The following is a 19,088-nucleotide window of genomic DNA, read 5'->3' as shown; positions in this document are numbered from 1 at the left end:
GAGAATTTCGCGATATTCAAGGATTAAAATTTATGTAGGCTGTAGGTAAAGCATGCCAAGTGTTTTTGCACTAGCATTTAGAATAGTGACGAAATCGACGATTGAAATTTGCGCTTTTCCTCAATGCACCGGAGAAGTGCAGGGAAACTGAACGTGACGTCACGGAAGGTATGATTTCAGATTAACGCTGTCGTCAGCCACACCCTGCCCTGACGCGTTAGACGCTGCCAAACAACTCTCGGCAGGGTTCGCCTTCGGTGGCGTTGGTTTGTTCTCCTTCAAAGCAGGCGTTTGTGCATTAGAAATGTACCGATACCTTCGATGACGTCATCATGCGCCCCCCACTTGGCGTTGTGCGCTGCGGAGAAGATTGAAGGGCGTCCCGATTTTAATCGGCGATTACTTCACTATTTCAAGTGCTAGCCCAAAAAGACTTCGCAAGCTTTACCTGCAAGTTTCACACATTCGACCCTCTTAAGCTCGTTGATTTCTAAAACCTATGCAGTTTCCCTTTAATGAGTTAATGCGAGTGAAAACAGACAAGACATGCTTTACCTATAGCGTATATGTGCGGGACTGGTCATTTCTCGATTTCACATCCATAGCTGTCTAAGAGTCCTCATTAGACTCCTGGCGCAGAGCGGTTAAGCGACGACGAGTTGTCTTGGACCATTTCACTCCGACTTTTTTCTCTAACCTCCGGTTCCCACCCCAGTCGCTTGACTTTATCATTACCAAGTTCTTTTTCCGCAACTGATTCGTTTCCGTGAATTTAATTTCTAGAACGAAAGAAAAATGGCCTGGCTTAGCTTATGGTTAAGCCTAGGATGCGAAGCATACCGCCGGCGGAGGCTGCGCGTCCGCAAGCGAGCGCACGAGTTGAGCCCCAGCTTTCACAGCTGTTGTGACGTCAGCGCCCCTAGCGGAAGGAGCGGGAGTTAAGCCGCCGGTGGAGGCTGCGCGTCCGCAAGCGAGCGCACGAGTTGAGCCCCAGCTCTCACAGCTGTTGTGACGTCATATCACGTGGTGCGCCGATGTAGGTCAAGTGGTAGCTACGCGGCCGCGCGCGGCGCAGCAAGGAAGAGCTCGGTTGTGCGGCTAGTATGCTTCGCATAAAAGAACAATAAACAGTACGTGGATAAGGCGCACGAGAAGAGGTGACAAAATTCAGATCGTGTTCGACCTCAGGTCTTTTTTTGACGGTTGATTGATAAGATGGCGATTGAGTGATGATCATGTGACCGAGTGCCCTGTGTATATATTAAGCCCCTTTCCGTCGAATAAACAGCTGATAGTCCAGTCTCTTTCCTAACTTCACGTTTTCCTGTGTTCGTCTGTTTTTTGGATGTGTTTTTTTTCATCAACGCTATGCAACGACTAGCCCAACAACGTGTTTTACTATTCTGTCACCAACCAGCCTATCTATCGACTTTTTCTTTTTTTTTAATTTCGAGCCCATTCTTTAGCTTCCAAGCATCGGACACAAAACCGTTTTCAGTTTCCCCCTCAAAACGACACTACGCAACAAGAGCAAAGAAATAGAAAAAAAACAATAAAAAGAGTGCCTTTAGATTTTAAAGATTCTTACGTTCCTATAAAGCCCATAGCCTCACACCTGAATAACCTGAATACTGCAATCACTCCGACTGACCCCCTTAGGATTCGAATAATTAAAAAAAAAAGAACGCATAGACAGAGCACGAGAGTCTGAATGTTTCCACACGCGGTGAAGGCGGTCCGAGATCGGAGATCTGTTGACAGCCCAAGAACTTTTTACTTTTGTTTCTTTAACGCATTTTCAGATTCGAAATAGAGATGAATAAAATATACAGGCGCACTTGAAGATCTAGGCCGTCTATTCGTGCTGTCCCGACGAAAGGAAATTTGCATTTCACTTTCGATAGGCTCCCCCAACGCTCAATTCGATAGCGCGCGAGCGAATGCTTTCGTTAAAAAAAATAAAAGCATGGTCTAGGGGGAAATCTCCACGATATAAAGCGTTGCACTGTTTCGGCCCACGAAATGGGTTATAACTTATAAAGCTCGCCAGCCGAGCGGGACGGCGCCATCGGGAACGGCCGGTGAAAATAAGCCTCGAGAAACGAAATGGACAACACAATAGCCGTTCTATCGCTACCGCTGAAATGTCGGCCGGAAACGCTTTAACCATGCTCCTTATAAGCTAGTCAACAAGCCCAAGGCCCCTAGTTTTTTACGCGACACTGCGATTTCGAGAAAAATGGCGGAATTGTGCGTTAGAAACCACACAATACTTTTTTGATGACACTGTGTTCGTGGACGTCAGTATGAAAATTGCGAGGACACTTCGGCAACTAAAATGTTGAGAGGCGAAAGCCGAGGAGACTACGCCGTGACGACTTCCGGTGAATGTGACGTCTCACCGTTTCCGCGGCCACATCGATACCCAAATTGTACATCTTTCGGGGATCTCTTAAGTGTTAATTGCGCTTAATTACACACTTTTCGATTGAATTTGACACAAATCCGGCGTTTTCCCGACCATTCTGTGACAATTTTCTTCCGGTGGATGTGACGTCACACCGTTCCCGTGGCTATATCCACGTCCGCGCTATTTCGACGCAATTTCGACAATTTTGCCTATAATTAATTAACTAACTAATCCACAGTCACCAAACTTGGCTCCTAGGTTCATTTTTTCCTCCTCTATCTGAAGCAACCATTGGCTTTTTCTATCTTTTTTTAGTTCCCGAGTTAAACGCAGGGTACACGCTTTGTTAATGGACGGACGACACTATGAGCCATTAAAGGCTTTCGCCTTTACAATAGAATGATGCCAATATGAATTATTTGGTCGTATCAGTTCTTTCGAAACGTAGAATCTGGCAACTAACGAATTTTAACGAAGATTAAAGAATGACAGGCTAGTTGTTGCGTTTGATTCACTGGCCGAAACGAGGTTCCGTCGATGCCTTGACATGCTTGCTCCCAAATCCGGTCAAACAGACTATCGCGTCAAGAACAATGCAGCCATCCATGGGATTAGTCACGATATGCGCGCTTGTCGAAAGCAATATTACCGTATTAACACAAACATAATGAGATTTTCTTTTCTTGAATCATCCGCTGCAGAAAGCACTCTGCGTTATAATAAAGGAACAAATTGCTTATTGGCACCCAACTAAGCGCAGCCATACGGCTGCAATGGAAAGCTATACAGGGTGTTTCACCTAAGACTTTCTGCAATTTTTAAAAATAAGCTATTTGAATTAGATGCGCGCTTTTTCTGGTATAGCATTGTCAGTGGTGTAGTACATCATAATGCAGCTAACACGTGCTAACTAGCAGGCTTGTTAACTAATATTTAATAGTTAACTTTTAAACTATTACCGTTGAACTTCTTAATTATTGAGAGGCATGCAGCCCACCGTAAGTGATGTCCATATCCGTTTTTAGAATCTCGAGAACGCGATTATCCTCGGCGCTGTGGCCCAACAAATTTTGGCTATTTCGACGAGTTAGGTTCACTGGAGAGGTTGCTTTGCCTGCAAGCTTCTCAAACCGCATGTATTTTGGCGCGATGTAGGCGAAATTTGTTGGGCCACAGCGCCGAGGATAATCGCGTTCTTGAAATTCTAAAAACGGATATGGACGTTACTTACGGTGGGCTGCATGCCTCTCAATAATTAGGGAGCCAAACGGCAATAGCTTAAAAGTTAACTAATTCTAGTTAGCACGTCTCAGCTGCATTATGATGTACTAGACCACTGACAATGCTATGCCAGAAAAAGCGCGCATCTAATTCAAATAGCTTATTTTTAAAAATTGCAGAAAGTCTTAGGTGAAACACCCTGTATAGCTTCCACTTAAGCTTCGCAGTTAAAGAGAAACTAAGAATAGTTAACGAAAAAGCAAAATTGTAACCGGAACGGCCTGCAGGGGGAGAGCAAACTGATGAGTAACCCAAAATGGGCACAGTACTGGTTAAATGTTAGGAGGAATCCCCCAAGGTGGAGTAAACTTGTAATGAAGGAGCAAATTTGCCCTCTCCCTACCCTTTGCTATCCATCCCAGTGAGCTCAGACGGTAGAGTGACTGCTCCGGTGAAGCGGTGGTACCGGGTTCGAACCCCGGACAAGGCCGAATTTTTCTTTAACTACGAAGTTCCTGTGGAAGATACATAGCTTTTCTTTGTAGCCGTATGGCTGCGCAAGGGTGGATGCTCCTTGCACCTTTATTAATTTGCTCCTTTATTACAAATACGGTGAACCTTAGAGGATTCTGCTAAACATGTGACCAACACTTAGCGTTACAATTGAAACCAAAGAGTGAAACCTTTAGCGCGATTTTTTATTCGCTGTTGATCGAGACACCAACAGCAAACTCACCCACTAGGCTAGCGAGCTACAGGAGAAGCCAACTTCTCAACGCCCTTGGGCCATCGACGCCGAACTCGCCACCGCTGCAGCGCCTCATGCTGCAAGCTTTAAAGGGCAGCTGCTGCACATTTTTGAGAATTTTGCGATATTCAAGGATTAAAATCTATGTAGGCTGTAGGTAAAGCATGCCAAGTGTTTTTGCACTACCATTTAAAATAGTGAAGTAATCGACGATTGAAATTTGCGCTTCTCCTCAATGCACCAGGGGAGTGCAGGAAAACTCAGCGTGACGTCATGGAAGGCATGATTTCAAATTACCGCTTTCGTCATCCACACCCTGCCCTGACGTGTTAGACGCTGCCAAACAACTCTCGGCAGGGTTCGCCTTCGGTGCCGTTGGTTTTTGTCCTTCAAAGCAGGCGTTTGTGAGTTGGAAATGTACCGATACCTTCAATGACGTCATCATGCGTCCCCCGCTTGGTGTTGTGCGCTGCGGAGAAGCTTGAAGGGCGTCCGGATTTTAATCGGCGATTACTTCACTGTTTCAAGTGCTAGCCCAAAAAGACTTCGCATGCTTTACCTCCAAGTTTCACACATTCGACCCTCTTAAGCTCGTTGATTTCTAAAACCTATGCTGTTTCCCTTTAACGCGATTACCGGAATACTGCAGGTTCTCTGTTCGCACTTCGAGATGTTAAATTTTTTTTTTCATCGCCCAAAATTAGGGGCTTTAAAAGGCCTGTAGATGGCACCATAACACAAGACCACCAACCCCTACACTGCCCACTGTTTATTCGGAGGCTATCGGCGGAATAAAGGACGTTAGCAAGTGCCCGCACCTTTCACCTTGTAAGCACGAGGTTGTGAGTTCGTACTCTCCCACGATGGCTCCATTTCGATAAAGGCGAAACGTAACAAACTGGAAGGAACAGGTAAGCTCCGCCTTAGGGATATGTAGCGATAGCGTCAATGGGTTAATGATCGTATATCAGGAATTAATCATTCTCTACATCACATTCACAGATCCCTGGGAGTCCTCATACCACCCCTCCTGGTGCAGCGGTTAAGCGATGCGCCACTGCCCTGCGATGGCAGGTGCTTATAGCGGTGGACAGTCTGTGGTGACGTAAAAAGGTCACGTGACCTGGCTGGCCCACCTGCCACCTAAGGCCACCTATACCCCCGCCCAACTTTTCGCTCACAACGCCACCGACGACGATACCAGATTTTCTGCCGAATGGGAGTCTCTGCGCTATAGCGTTAAAACAATCGTGCGCTCTGGGAGATATCAGTGCACGTCAAGAACCATCGAGTCGTCGCAATTGTTCCGAAGCCGTCCCGTACGGCGCCCCTCGTGGTCACAGTGCTGACATTCACAGTAAAGCATTTGTTTATAACAATAATGTTCCATGTAGTAGCTCCCCGGCGTCCTCAAACAAGCATTGCCGCAAGTCAAGATCTAGTAAATCCTGTACACCTTTCTTACGGTACCTATCCAGTTCTACCATCCGACTACCTGCCAGCATTCCGGGACCCCTCGCCTCTTGGTGGATATTTCGCGCAACTCGCAGTAGCTACACAGCACAGACCGAATACGTCATTGTTGCTAATTGGCAGCATAGCGACTTGTTTGGTTTGGTTTTATGGGGTTTAACGTCCCAAAGCGACTGAGGCTATGAGAGACGCCGTAGTGGAGGGCTCCGGAAATTTCGACCACCCGGGGTTCTTCAACGTGCACTGACATCGCACAGCACACGGGCCTCTAGATTTTCTCCTCCAAAGAAATTCAACCGCCGGGGCCGGGATCGAACCCGCGTCTTTCGGGTCAGCAGCCGAGCATCATAACCATTGAGCCACCGCGGCGCGGCATAGCGATTTGTCAAATATTAGCGAAGCCAACGAACTACTGACATTGCATTTGAATGTGGGTACGTTAACTAGCATAACTTGGAGGTAACGACTTTTTTTCTTTTATTTCTTCACAATTTGGGCATTCAAGCTCTGTACCATCGAATTTCTGTGGTGAGTAAAAATTTATTCTCTGGTTCCTTCCGATTATCCTGATGTTTGTGCGACAGCAAAAGACTCATTCATTGCTGAGAAAACTGCACTGAAAAATTGACCTGTTTTTCCCTACCATTACACTCAGACTCGTGAAGTAAAAAGCTGAAAGGACTCCGTGATCACAGCTGTAGCCTCGCAGATGCGCACTTGAAAACTGTCATGACGTCACTCACCGACATCTAGTTGTGAAAGCGGTCGCAGGCGGCGGTACCTGTATTTTTATTTTATTTTTACCCTCTCTACCTTATGAAAGCCCCGTTATAAGTAAAAAAGTACTAGATTATTTGTCAATAGAACGCGGTAGGCTATCGTTACAGGTCAGCTTCAATTTCTTATCAGTGCCAATTTTATTCAGACGAGTATATATACCGCATTACTTCGCTTGTCTTAACAGAGCTCCCAGTGTATCGTCTAGACTTGCAAACACATGGATGCTCCTCTATTACAGGGGAGCTGAGAAGTGCATTGCTGAGGTATACGCTCCGACTGAAGCCCATGTACTACAGCGGTAGTTCTATAACGGTTGCAGTCCCGTTTCACAACCTCAGGCGTCGACACAGGTGGAGCCCAGATACAGAGCACAGTAAGACGAACTGATAAGAACGAGAGGACCACGCGTAACCGTACACGGGAAGACATGACACGGAAAAAGTCGAAATGTAATCGTGTAATGCATTCCTTGCATTAGAAAGGAGGGGGAGGGGGGGGGAGGAAGGGAATAAAGGAACTTTAGCCTTTTTTCAATATGCTGCAAGTGCTGCATTGTTTCCATTGCGCCTAAAAATAAGAATACGAGAAAAGTCAGACGCTTATCAAACCACCCGTGCCGGTCTGTGTCTGTCCGTCCGCTAAAGAGGAGTCCGTACGCATTCGTGTTTGTTAAGAAAAATAACAGGCACACGATTTCGACTCCCCTCCCCCCCCCCCCCCCCCTCCTACACTCCCATCCGCAATTACTTCAAGACTAATCAATCAAGTCGAAAGTTGCTACGACCGATCATTATTCCTTCCCTTTCCCCCCATTTTTGCAGCAGCGAAATAAGCGATAGAAGGGAAAAAAGAAAAAAAAAACAGAAGTTATTCATCGGCGCTTTTATACAGTGGCGCCACACATGTGAAACGGGTGCAACAAGCGCTGGACCAAGATGGCGCGGGGGAGGATAAGCGTTTCCACATCACCTCATTAAGCAGCGCCGCGCATATACGCCCCTCCACTCGACGACACGTGTACAGCCGTCGATTATACCGCCGACCAAGACGACTCTACGACGGTCGATAATTCGCCGCCCCGTCTCCCCCCCCCCCCCCCCCCTCACCCCTTCCTCGTGCCTCGCTGAGAATAGCAAAATTACAGGATTGCACTTAAGTCTGCTCAAGAGCGGAAATGGGAAAGCCTTTGTGTGTCTTTTTTTTCTCCCTCCTTTTTTATACTCATTATTTTTTGTTTCCATGTTTTTATTTTTGTTTTTTCAGATCACTGCGGCGACCCGCACTGGCCCAATGCGAATGCAAAGCGTCCATATACTATATCGACGTCCGCGGCTATTCTGACGTCTGAGGGCTATATACATCGTCGCCCATGGCTATTGCGACGACTAAGTGCGATTTTGGCGTTTAATTAACTAATTAACCAAATTTGGAATTCAGCGAGATTTTTTCATCCACTACCTAGTCCAATTAATTTTTTCCATATATCTTCAGAGGACGACATGAACGTGCGGGCAAAATTTGCGGACAATTTGCGATAACGCTTGCACAGCCACATAATGCTCCCTCATAAGTGTGTTTCTAGAATTTAATTAACCAATTATTGCATGTCAACCGAATTTGGGATTCGGCGATATTTTTTAAGCCACTACTTAGTAAAATCTGGCCCGAAAGACGGAGGTGCGATCCCGGCCGCGGTGGTCGAATTTCGGTGGAGGCGAAATTCGAGACGCCCGTGTACTGTGCGATGTCGGTGCACGTTAAAGAACCCCAGGAGGTCGAAATTTCCGGAGCCCTTCACTACGGCGTCCCTCGTAGCCTGAGTCGCTTTGGGACGTTAAATCCCAATAAACTAAACTCAACCTAGTACAATCAATTTTTTTTTTTCAGATATCTTTATAGAACGACACGAACGTGCGGACAAAATTTGCGGAAACTTTGCAATGGCGGGTCAAAATGTGCAGCGTTACATGAACTAAATAGCTATACTATGTTAATGCCTTTGCAGTGTACGCTTATATTATTTACTGTGTACTCATTGTCTGCATATTATAACAACTAGCATTGTTTCTACATTTTCTTATTCTTTGTATAATACTACCGATATTAGCCTTATTTTATGTGTTATTTGATTTGTTGCCGTCACAGTTCGGTTGTATTTCCGTTTTACCGTTTGTTGTTTTTCTTAACATGCTGACCAGTTGAATGCTCCGATTATGCTTTACCGCGTTCTGTTAACCTTACTAAGCCCTCCTGCCACAATCCCAATTGGGATTAGCAGTGTTTGTAAATAAATAAATAAATAAATATAACGCTCTGGCATTAAAAACAAAGAACGGAAAGAGGTACACGAGGAAGTACGGGCTAATAACAACGCGAGCAACTGCGAAGCCCACCAGCAAAAGCAAGCCTCGTCGAATCTCTGGCGCCGGAAAGGTGTACGCGCGCCACAAATCAAGATATCGGATCTCTGGCGTCGCAGGTACGCTTTATGATTCGGCCCCTGTATCCCGCCATTTCTTTTCCGCACGAGCGAGCCCCCCGGGGTGTGTTACAATAAACAAAGAGTGCTAATAAGCGCTTCTTGCTGGCCTGTAACGCTTTCATTATAATACGCGTGCATAAAACTCGGGATAAGTCGATCCAATTTTTGTTCTCGGTAAAATTAAATCGCTAAACTCTCTCTGCGGCACTTTCGTTCGGTTCGGAAGCAGGAAACTTCGTTAGTGCTGAGAAATTTAGGGTACGAAAGTGAATTTTTTTTTTCGCGCCAGTCGATACAAAAGTAGTGACGCTTATGACGGCGCCAAGTGCTCTAAGGCCGGCGGTGTGGCCTGCAGCCCCAGAGATACACGAATGACGAAAAAAAAAAGTACTTGATATTGTTGCCAGCTCCACCGTAGCCAATGCCCTGCGCTCCCCTCCAGTGCCCATTACTTGACTCCCTTGACCACCTGTTAGTTGCCTCTCCTGTCTTATTTAATTTAGTGTAGTTTAATTTAGATCAGTGCAGTTTAGCGTAGTTTAGTTTAGATCAGTGTAGTTTAGTTTAGTGCAGTGTGGCTCAGTGCAGTATAGTGTAGTTTAGTTTAGTGTAGTTTAGTACAGTTTAGTTTAGTGCAGTGTAGCTTAGCTTAGCTTAGTTTAGCTTAGTTCATGGTGTTTAACGTCCCAAAGCGACTCAGGCTTTGAGAGACGCCGTAGTGAAGGGCTCCGGAGATTTCGACCACCTGGGGTTCTTTAACGAACGTGCACTACATCGCACAGTACACAGGCCTCTAGAATTTCACCTGCATCGAAATTCGTCAGCCGCGGCCGGGATCGAACCCGCGTCTTTCGGGTTAACAGCCGAGCGCCTTAACCACTGAGCCACCGCGGCGGCTTCCGCCCCTATAAGTTAAGCAAGTGTTCATTATAATGTAACTGCAGATTTCAGGCGAAAAAAAAAAGCAGCTACAGCAGCGATATTTTCACTCCACTTTTTTTATTAACCTTTTCAAGCCTATAACAGTTCTCTTTCTAGAGATGGCAGTTTCTTTGTCTTTAGAATGAGACAATCGACCGATAGAGGCAAACATCTACCTGTCCTCAGTTCCCTTTCAAAGCCCCATATACAATTGACTTTACACTCTAAAAAACTGGGCAAAGCGCGAAGTTTCTACTTTTCAACACGCATAGCCCGCGGGCTGTACACCGCAATTTACGGTATGTCAATTTTCCTCCCTAAAAACAGGTACCAGCTGGCCCGAAGGAGGGGATTACATAAGCAACAAGGCTTCTTTTGTTTCTGTTTATTTTCCTGCTTGCATAAACAAACGTCACAATCCTGTTTAGGCCCGCGCTATTTCTTCAACGCACGCAAACGGGAGCGCGTCTTTTAACGAACCGTCACGAAGCAGGAAAAAAATAACGCCGCGAATCACCCCCAAACAACGCACGCGTATTATTGTAAGCTGCTCGGTATATACGCCCTTCGAAAATCGCGGTAGGGCCAAAAAAAAAGCGCCGAGCAGTTTTCGAAACGGAGATTCACGGGCCCCAATCAACCCGACGGCACGCGAAACGCATAGAGTCAGCTGTCACATATATGTCCATTTGCATATATAAATTTATATATATATATATATATATATATATATATATATATATATATATATAGCACAAAAAGATAGACGACGTACTTGCTTGCTAGAGGTCAAATGCGAAACTGAGAAATGCTTCATTTAGGTAAACATTTTTTTAAAGGGTTTTCATCTCCACAGGTGTTCGACACATGGAACACCAGTACAGATGAAGACCTTTTAAGAAAAGAAGCAAGAACCATGTAACCTGTCTTGAAAAAGGACAGGCTCTGTCCGAAACGTCGACTCCCAATAATTGTTTACCTAAATGAAGCGTTTCTCAATATCGCATGCAAGTATATATATATATATATATATATATATATATATATATATATATATATATATATATATATATATATATATATATATATATATATATAACGGAAGGGGAATGAGGGGCTCGTTATAAATATGACAGAAGCCAACAGCCACAGAAACCAAAGGGCACAGGGGATTTTTTTTTAAATTAATTTATTTCTTTTGTGGTGTTGATATATTTAGAATATTACTCAATATGTTATCGCTTAAAGCTAATTGATTAGAAAAGCAGAAGAAAAAACAACCACGTGCCGCCGGTGGGATCCCACCGGCGGCACGTGGTTGTTTTTTCTTCTGTTTTTCTAATCAATTAGCTTTAAGCGATAACATATTGAGTAATATTCTAAATATATCAACACCACAAAAGAAATAAATTAATTTAAAAAAAATCCCCTGTGCCCTTTGGTTTCTGTGGCTGTTGGCTTCTGTCATATATATATATATATATATATATATATATATATATATATATATATATATATATATATATATATATATACTTTTACTTCACCGCACTTCGAAGAATGAGACGTCTTTCTTTTTTTCTTTTCGCCTCTGACTCCAATTTCAATCTAGGCGGTGCGCGGAAAAAAATGTTTAAAATTAATCGGTACAGGAGCTATATGCGAGACGGCGTGGTTTCGATCAGCTTCGTTTTCCTTAGGAAACGAAAAACCGAAAATAAAAAAAAACACCAGAAAAGCCATTTAATTTGCACGACACGCGAAAATCCTCAGCGACTTAGCCACTCGCGTACTCTCCAACGAATATGGCTTCCGCTTTCAATATGACGTGATTTCTTTTTCGTCGTCAGGAAAGCCCTCGGCGATCTAGATGCTCGCCCGATCGAACGCAGCTTTTCCTTTCTTAATTACGCTCCATATTTTTCTCGTTATTATTCCGCGTTCTTTTTTTTTTTCTTTTACCAGCCACTCCGACCGCAACCGTCTCCATTTCATTCATTCGTCAAGCGACATTCTGATCCTCCCGTTTTCCTACCTGAACGAATTGGAAGATTCTCAAGCGAAGACAAAACGACGCCGCTATAGTGGCCTTTTTTTTTTTATATGACACGGTTATATCCGCCCCCTAACCCGCATTTTTTTTAGAGCGACATTGAAGTGGGAGCAGTGGCTGGTACCATTGGTACACACCATGTGGACCACTTAATTGCCGTAGAATGTTCTGAGCGGTATCAAGCGATGTTACGGAGCGTAAGATTACTAGTCGAATCAAAGCGTAGCATGTCATAGAGATTCGGTTTGGTTTGGTTTTGGGGGGTTTAACGTCCCAAAGCGACTGAGGCTATGAGAGACGCCGTAGTGAAGGGCTCCGGAAATTTCGACCACCTGGGGTTCTTTAACGTGCACTGACATCGCACAGTACACGGGCCTCTAGAATTTCGCCTCCAAAGAAATTCTAGCCGCCGCGGCCGGGATCGAACCCGCGTCTTTTGGGTCAGCAGCCGAGCACCATAGCCACTGAGCCACCGCGGCGGCACATCATAGAGATTCACATCGACGACCATTGGTTCCCCAAACCGCGACTTCTTGAAACTTCAAGCGTCCATTACGGCCAAACTAATCGACGCAGCACATTCGAAGCGGTATCAAAAGACTTCCCTTCTCGCGCTGTATAAGTTGGCACCAAAAAATAAGTAGATATCCGGATATAACGAAAGATTTGTACCGGATATATCGAAGATGGCTAATGACGCACTATTTGCTCGATACTCATACGCTGCCTCAGCGTTTTGCTCTTCTCACCGGTACACAGATTGTGGACCACCTGATTCGCTTAGAATGTTCGAAGTGGTATCAAACGATTCAGTGCGTTACGGAGCATAACATTACTAGGTTTAATCAAAGCTTTGCATATCATAGGGATTCGCATCGACGAACTTTGGTTCCCGAAACCGTGACACGTCGAAACTTCAAACGCCCGTTACGGCCAAACTGATTGACGTAGGACATTCGAAGTGGTGTCAAAAGACTTGTCTCCTCGCGCTGTATACGTTGGCATAAAAAAGTAGATATCCGGATATAGCCAAAAATTTGTACCGGACATAGCGAAGAAGGCTAACGACGCAATATTCGTTCGATATTTCAGTAGAATTAGCTCGTGGGCTAGTTGGTACACTTGATTTAAATTCATAGTTTTTCAGCGCAACAGCACACGGCCAAAGTAAAGCAGGAAGAGAAGAAGGACGAACACAGCGCTGTATTCAATCAATCAATCAATCAATCAATCAATCAATCAATCAATCAATCAATCAAATCTTTATTTCAGTTTGTCTTCTCTTCCTGCTTCTTTTCTTTGGCCGTGTGCCGTTGCGCTGAAAAACTATGAGTTTAAATCGTTCCATATTGCTAACGCTCGCTACTCATACGCTGCCTCAGTGTTTTGCTCTTTACTTTCTTAGCTCATTTCGTAAGGTATGCGCTAGAGGCGGCAGCTGTTTATGAAACAGCGCTGCAGCGCGCCCTAATCAAGCAATCTCTTCTTGCTCGTGCGCTGTCCCGCGGGCGCTTAGACACGCGAGCGCACGTCCGCAAACAAAACAAAAAGCGTATATTATTCGCAAGAAACAAAATAAACACAGTGCGCGCAACCTGCGGCGATGTTTAATACCCCTGTCACGGAAAGCAACGACCGTGAGCCAAATGAGAAGTGTCCGTGCCTGCGATGTTATTACCTTTTCTTTCTCGTCGCGTGCCTGGGTTCTCGGACTGTTTTCGAAAAGCACGTTACTGCATGAGTCACTGACGATGTGGCGGTATCGATGAACTGCATCTTTCATCCGATTTCAGTCTTGCGTGCAACTTCTGATATTTCTCGCTTTCTGATCTTCGCTCCACCAAGCCCGGGAATCGAAGTTTGTGTTCGATTTTTGCTTGTACTATAACTTTTCCCTTACTGATTGCTTCCAACCAAACCTGATATCCGCGTATTTAATAACAGTTAAGTTCCGAGAAGTCTTCGTGTTACGTAATATACCTGGCACTGCTTCTGGGGAATTATAATTTAACTTCTAACTCATCTGTTTAGATACGCCAGAATTTCATTTAAAGTTACGGTTAAGGAGAAGTCCAAGTTGTGCCAAAGGACGAAAATTGTCGTTTTACAGAATATTTTTTCTTCCAAGAAGCTCAAGACTAGTCACACATCCACGACTGCATGCATTTTTTCCTGAAAACAAACTGTGCAGCGCAAATGAACACGTTCTGCGTAATATACTCAGAAATGCTTCTTTTTTACATTTCGCTAGTTTCCTGCATGGAAAAAAAATAAACGCGGTTTACGGCGACCACACATGCATACAGTTCATAAATAGATTTCCCTTGTTCGAAAAAAGCATGAACTTGCACCTTTTTTATTTGTATTTCACTCTATTAGATCACGCAGTTTGAGTGAATTACATTGCACTGTATTGGATAATACTGAATTTCATCGCATCGTACTGTATCATATTGTTTCGCATTTCTTTAGTATTTATTGTATCACATTGCTTTGCATACCTATTGAAGCCGACAGCTTTATGCCTATTGTACCAGAGCCGTGTAGTACTGTACCACAATGCTTTGTATGTATTGTGCCACACCGCTTTGTATGTATTGCATCAAATCGCGTTGTATGCACTGTGTCACACTTCTTTGTATGTACTGTATCACATTGCTTTGTATGATTGCTGTGTATGCACTGTATCACACTTTTTTGTATGATTGCTTTGTATGTACTGTATCACAATTCTTTTGTATTATTGCTTTGTATGTACTGTATCACATTGCTTTGTATGATTGCTTTGTACTCACTGTATCACACTTCTTTGTATGATTGCTTTGTATGTTCTGTATCACAATTCTTTTGTATTATTGCTTTGTATGTACTGTATCACATTGCTTTGTATGATTGCTTTGTACTCACTGTATCACACTTCTTTGTATGATTGCTTTGTATGTACTGAATCACACTGCATGGCATTGTATTGCATTACATTGCGCTGAATTCTGTTGTGTTGTGCTGTGTGCTGTGATGTGATGCTTTGTAATGTGGTGTCGTGTGATGCGGTGAGGTGTCACGTGACGTGGTGCCACGCGATGTGGTGCCACGTGACATGGTGCCACATAACGCGATGTGGTGCGCTGTGCTGTGTGTGACGCGAGGTGTTGTGCTGACCTCCAGCGAAGCATCCTTACCCACCCCAGACGGCAAAATTTGCTAGCGCGGAAAAGTGCGGAGCTGGGCTCACCGTCCACGGCGACGCCGGCGCCGAGTTCGTGGGCGAGTCGACGCTCACGATGCGCACGCGCATGGTGACGCCGCGCCGACGCATCACCACCGGCATGTCCTCCTCGTAGATGGTGCTCTCCTGGCGCTGAATCATGGCGGCACACTTCCCTTACCGAGTCCACCAGACAGGCCAAGAACACGTGCGACCAACACAAGTAGGCGAGTTGTTCATGTCGCGGGGCCGTACTACTATTCTCCACTCGGTTGGCTCCACGGACAGTGAGAAGGTCCTTTGGCAGACGCGCCCTTTAGCACGATCGAGACGAAACCTCAGTTCAGGGGACCCGGAGAGGTCTAATGACAGCTGCTTATCGAACACAGACTCGAGACGACAGTGACCACTGCTACTGTTCGCGAGTGGACCCACTCTCACGTCGTCAAGCAGTCGCCAAGGCGGTAGTTACGATGGATCACTCGAAGCTTGAGTCTGCGATACTGTTTCGGGTGTTCGATGATGATACTCCAAACAAGATTATCTAGATGCACACGATGCGAGATGTTTCCGGGCGTCTTCACTCAGCAGCGCCTTACGTGACACCACCGGTCGCCAAACTTTTTTTTTCGCAAAGACAGTCGCGGGCGTCACGCAATTCAGTCAGGAGCTCCGATGCGCAAGTCTACAGCACCAGGAGCTTGATCTCGGAGGACACGGTGACCGCGCTAGACCGTCCAGGATCTCGGATCGAGAGCAGACGACGAGCTCTTAACTGCACACTCCCACGAAGCACGAGTCTCCGGAAATGACGTCAGCGGAACGGCACCTGGACGACGCTCCGAAATGGTACGCGACGGGTGCGAACCCCACGGGTGACGCAGTCCGGTAACTCGCTCCGACGACGAGTCCGCGCCGCAGGCGGATCCGACGCAAGGCTTGTTTAAGCACACGGAGAGACAACTGCGGAACGCAAATGGAAGTTTCTGCTGCGCAGTAGATGTCACTGGGCTCGGCGCCCAGTTCGTGATGGAGGACGAGGAATGCTAGTCGCAAAAGGAAATAAAGATAAAAGTCAACGTAGAGTCAGAAGCAGACGAGACCCCTGACAATGCACGAGGCTAACACACGGACGAAAAGCCGCGTCTGTTTCAGACGATTACCGTGTCCATATATAGAGCGTACGGCACGTGTACGCGTGCGCGCTGCAAGCCACGGTTCAGCGGACCGCGCAAGCAGACGACGACAACGGCGCGTAAATGCAGACGATACAAGCGAGCAGACGACTCACCGCGCGATGCAGCAGACGATAGCGAAACGTCGAGTACACCCGGGCGTTGCACCGTTCCGTTAACTGTTCTCCAACACACAATTGACTGAACCCGCGTAGCAACGTCGCCAGAATACACAATTTTAGCGCAAAGGCGTCCTTTCTTTTGCTTCTTTTCCGAAGTCTGCTCCGGCGTTATCAGATGATAGTACAGAGCGAAATAATAGAGTCGCCGTTCGAGCCCAGACGGTATCTTGACAACGGTGAGCCGAGTGTCCACGAGCGAGACACGAGCACAAAACACTTGGCGGCCTTTCCAACGCGCGCGCTTCCTCAACAGGCGCGAACAGTACGGTACGGCAGCGCCGTATCGACGCGATGTTGTCGGTTTCAAGTCGACACTATTCAGATGCGCCTCACAACCCTAAGCCGAGTGCCCATATGACAGGCACGATCGCTAAACACTTGGCGACCTTTCTGGCGCGCGCACTCCCTCAAAAGGTGCGAACGGTACGAAACGACAGTGCCGAATCGACGCGAAGTTGTCGGTCTCAAGTCGACACTTTTCAGATGCGCCTCACAACCGTAAGACGAGTGTCCACAAGCGAGGCACGAGCACCAAACACTTGGCGGCTTTTCCGAAGCGCACTCCCCCAACCGGAGGTCCGAACGGTACGGAACGACAGCGCTGAATCGGAGCAAAGTTGTCGGTTTGAAGTCGACACTTTTCAGACACGCCTCACAACCCTAAGCCGAGTGTCCACAAGCGAGGCGCGAGAATCAAACACTTGGCGGCCTTTCCGACGCGCACGCTCCCCCAACAGGTGCGAACGGTACGGAACGGCAGCGGCGAATCGACGCGAAGCTGTGGGTTTCAAGTCGACACTTTTCAGATACGCCTCGCAACCCTAAGCCGAGTGTCCACAAGTGAGGTACCAGAAACAGTTCGCGGCCTTTCTGAAGCGCCACTCCCCCAACAGGTTCGAACGGTGCAGTACGACAGTGCCGAATCGACGCGAAGTTGTCGGTTTTAAGTGGACACTTTTCAGATGCGCCTCACAACCCGGCCCGTCGACGAGGGAAGTCCAAAGCTTCCTGGTTACGTTATAGCGACCTGTGAAATCAAACTCGCACCTTTAAGTAACAAACAGCGTGTATCGAGTCCCCATCGACGAAACGACTCGGAAATACAGCTACTGTTTTTATCAAGCACCGCCTAAAGCTTGGAGCCAAATTTGAACTTGGTCTTGCACCAAACACAGTAACGGAAAAGTCACGCCTCTCGTAGGTAAGTGAATTAACAAACGGCTTCCTTATGAATTAAAAAGTCTGAAAGCGGGATGGAAATGCGCTTTTCAGCGGCAACCTCGCACAAAGGAGAGACTGGGTGATTGTCTAGGAGGATCACATCCGTCGCGAAGCACCACTTCTAGTTAGTTCCTTAAAATACTCTCAAGTTCGCGAAGCGTCTCACTTACACATAGCACTCTATACTGTCGGATCGAATAGACTGCGCGGACGCTGCGGTTATAGAGAAAAATATTTCCACACTTTTCTAGTCTTTTCCTCCTATGAGGTCCAAAAAATAATCGATCAGAGGTTAAAGCTATCCGCGTTATAGGCCCGCTCGAAAATAAAGCGCTATTGAATCTTCACCTTTCAATATCCCCAGCGCTGAAGTCCAAAGAGTTCTCCTCAGTATTCACGAGCAACGAAAAGCACAAATTTGTACCGCGCGAGATATTGAGCTCTGGGTCTGTCAGGACTTCAAAACTAACTGTCAGCTGGTTTATACTTCGATTGCTTTGTTTCAATTCTGTTTTGTATATATAGAAAGAGAGCTACGTCACATACCCGCACGTACCTTCGCACCAGAGGCTAGGCGGGAAAAAAAAAATGACGCCCAACAACGGAAATAATATCTCCGAACCTGCCGCACTCCTAGCTAGGGCCACTATGTGGAGGCACGGAGCTTATTAAGAAACGATGGGCGCACCCCGAACGAGGGTCTCGCCACAAGCCTTCAATGCGACGAGAACGACACCGGTCGGTATCCGGGGAAAAGTCACGGATAAGGACCAATTTAAAAAGCGGGAGCGGTATCGATAAATTTCCCTCGCGCGAAATGATAAGGGAGGTAAAAAAAAAAGAAAGGGAATGAATTTCCCCTCCAATACTTCTCCAACTCCGGTACGCCACCTACTGACAGAACCGACGCAAATAAGGAAATATGGTCCTGCCGAGCGGCGAGAAGATATTAGTTTACGTGCGAGGACGTACACGAATAAGAAAGAAAGAAAAAAAAGGCCCTCAGACAGCCTTCGAGGCGTAGGAATCTTTCAAGAGCGCCGTCCCTGTCGCTTGCAGAGTTTTGGAGAGTCCTGGTGAGACTTCGCGCAACTTTTTTCCGTCTTATTTTTTGCTCGGAGTTTTTTCGAAACTTAGCTCCCGAAAAACTCCGAAAAGCAAAATAAAGCGATTTCGATGAGCACGAGGAGGTCACTAAAGAATTCCTCCGCGGGCTT

General features: G+C 46.2%; 1 protein-coding gene across 4 annotated transcripts in view; it reads right to left on the bottom strand.

Moving 5' to 3' along the window:
- Positions 1-19,088, bottom strand: part of dop (microtubule-associated serine/threonine (MAST) protein kinase dop) — a 384,316-nt gene that overhangs the window by 201,485 nt on the left and 163,743 nt on the right. Inside the window, exon 1 of one of the 4 annotated variants that reach the window (XM_089551586.1) lies at positions 15,321-18,120. The exons of the other annotated variants lie outside the window; for them this stretch is intronic. Coding sequence (XP_089407712.1) covers positions 15,321-15,455 — 135 coding nt within the window. The 5' untranslated portion in view covers positions 15,456-18,120. Of the gene's footprint in view, positions 1-15,320; positions 18,121-19,088 lie in introns of those variants that run through there. 4 annotated transcript variants of the gene reach the window in all.

Source organism: Amblyomma mixtum, chromosome 1 (assembly GCF_055824585.1).
Source record: "Amblyomma mixtum isolate Tamu chromosome 1, ASM5582458v1, whole genome shotgun sequence".
NCBI classification, from domain to species: domain Eukaryota; kingdom Metazoa; phylum Arthropoda; class Arachnida; order Ixodida; family Ixodidae; genus Amblyomma; species Amblyomma mixtum.
This window is presented reverse-complemented; position numbering and strand designations above follow the sequence as displayed.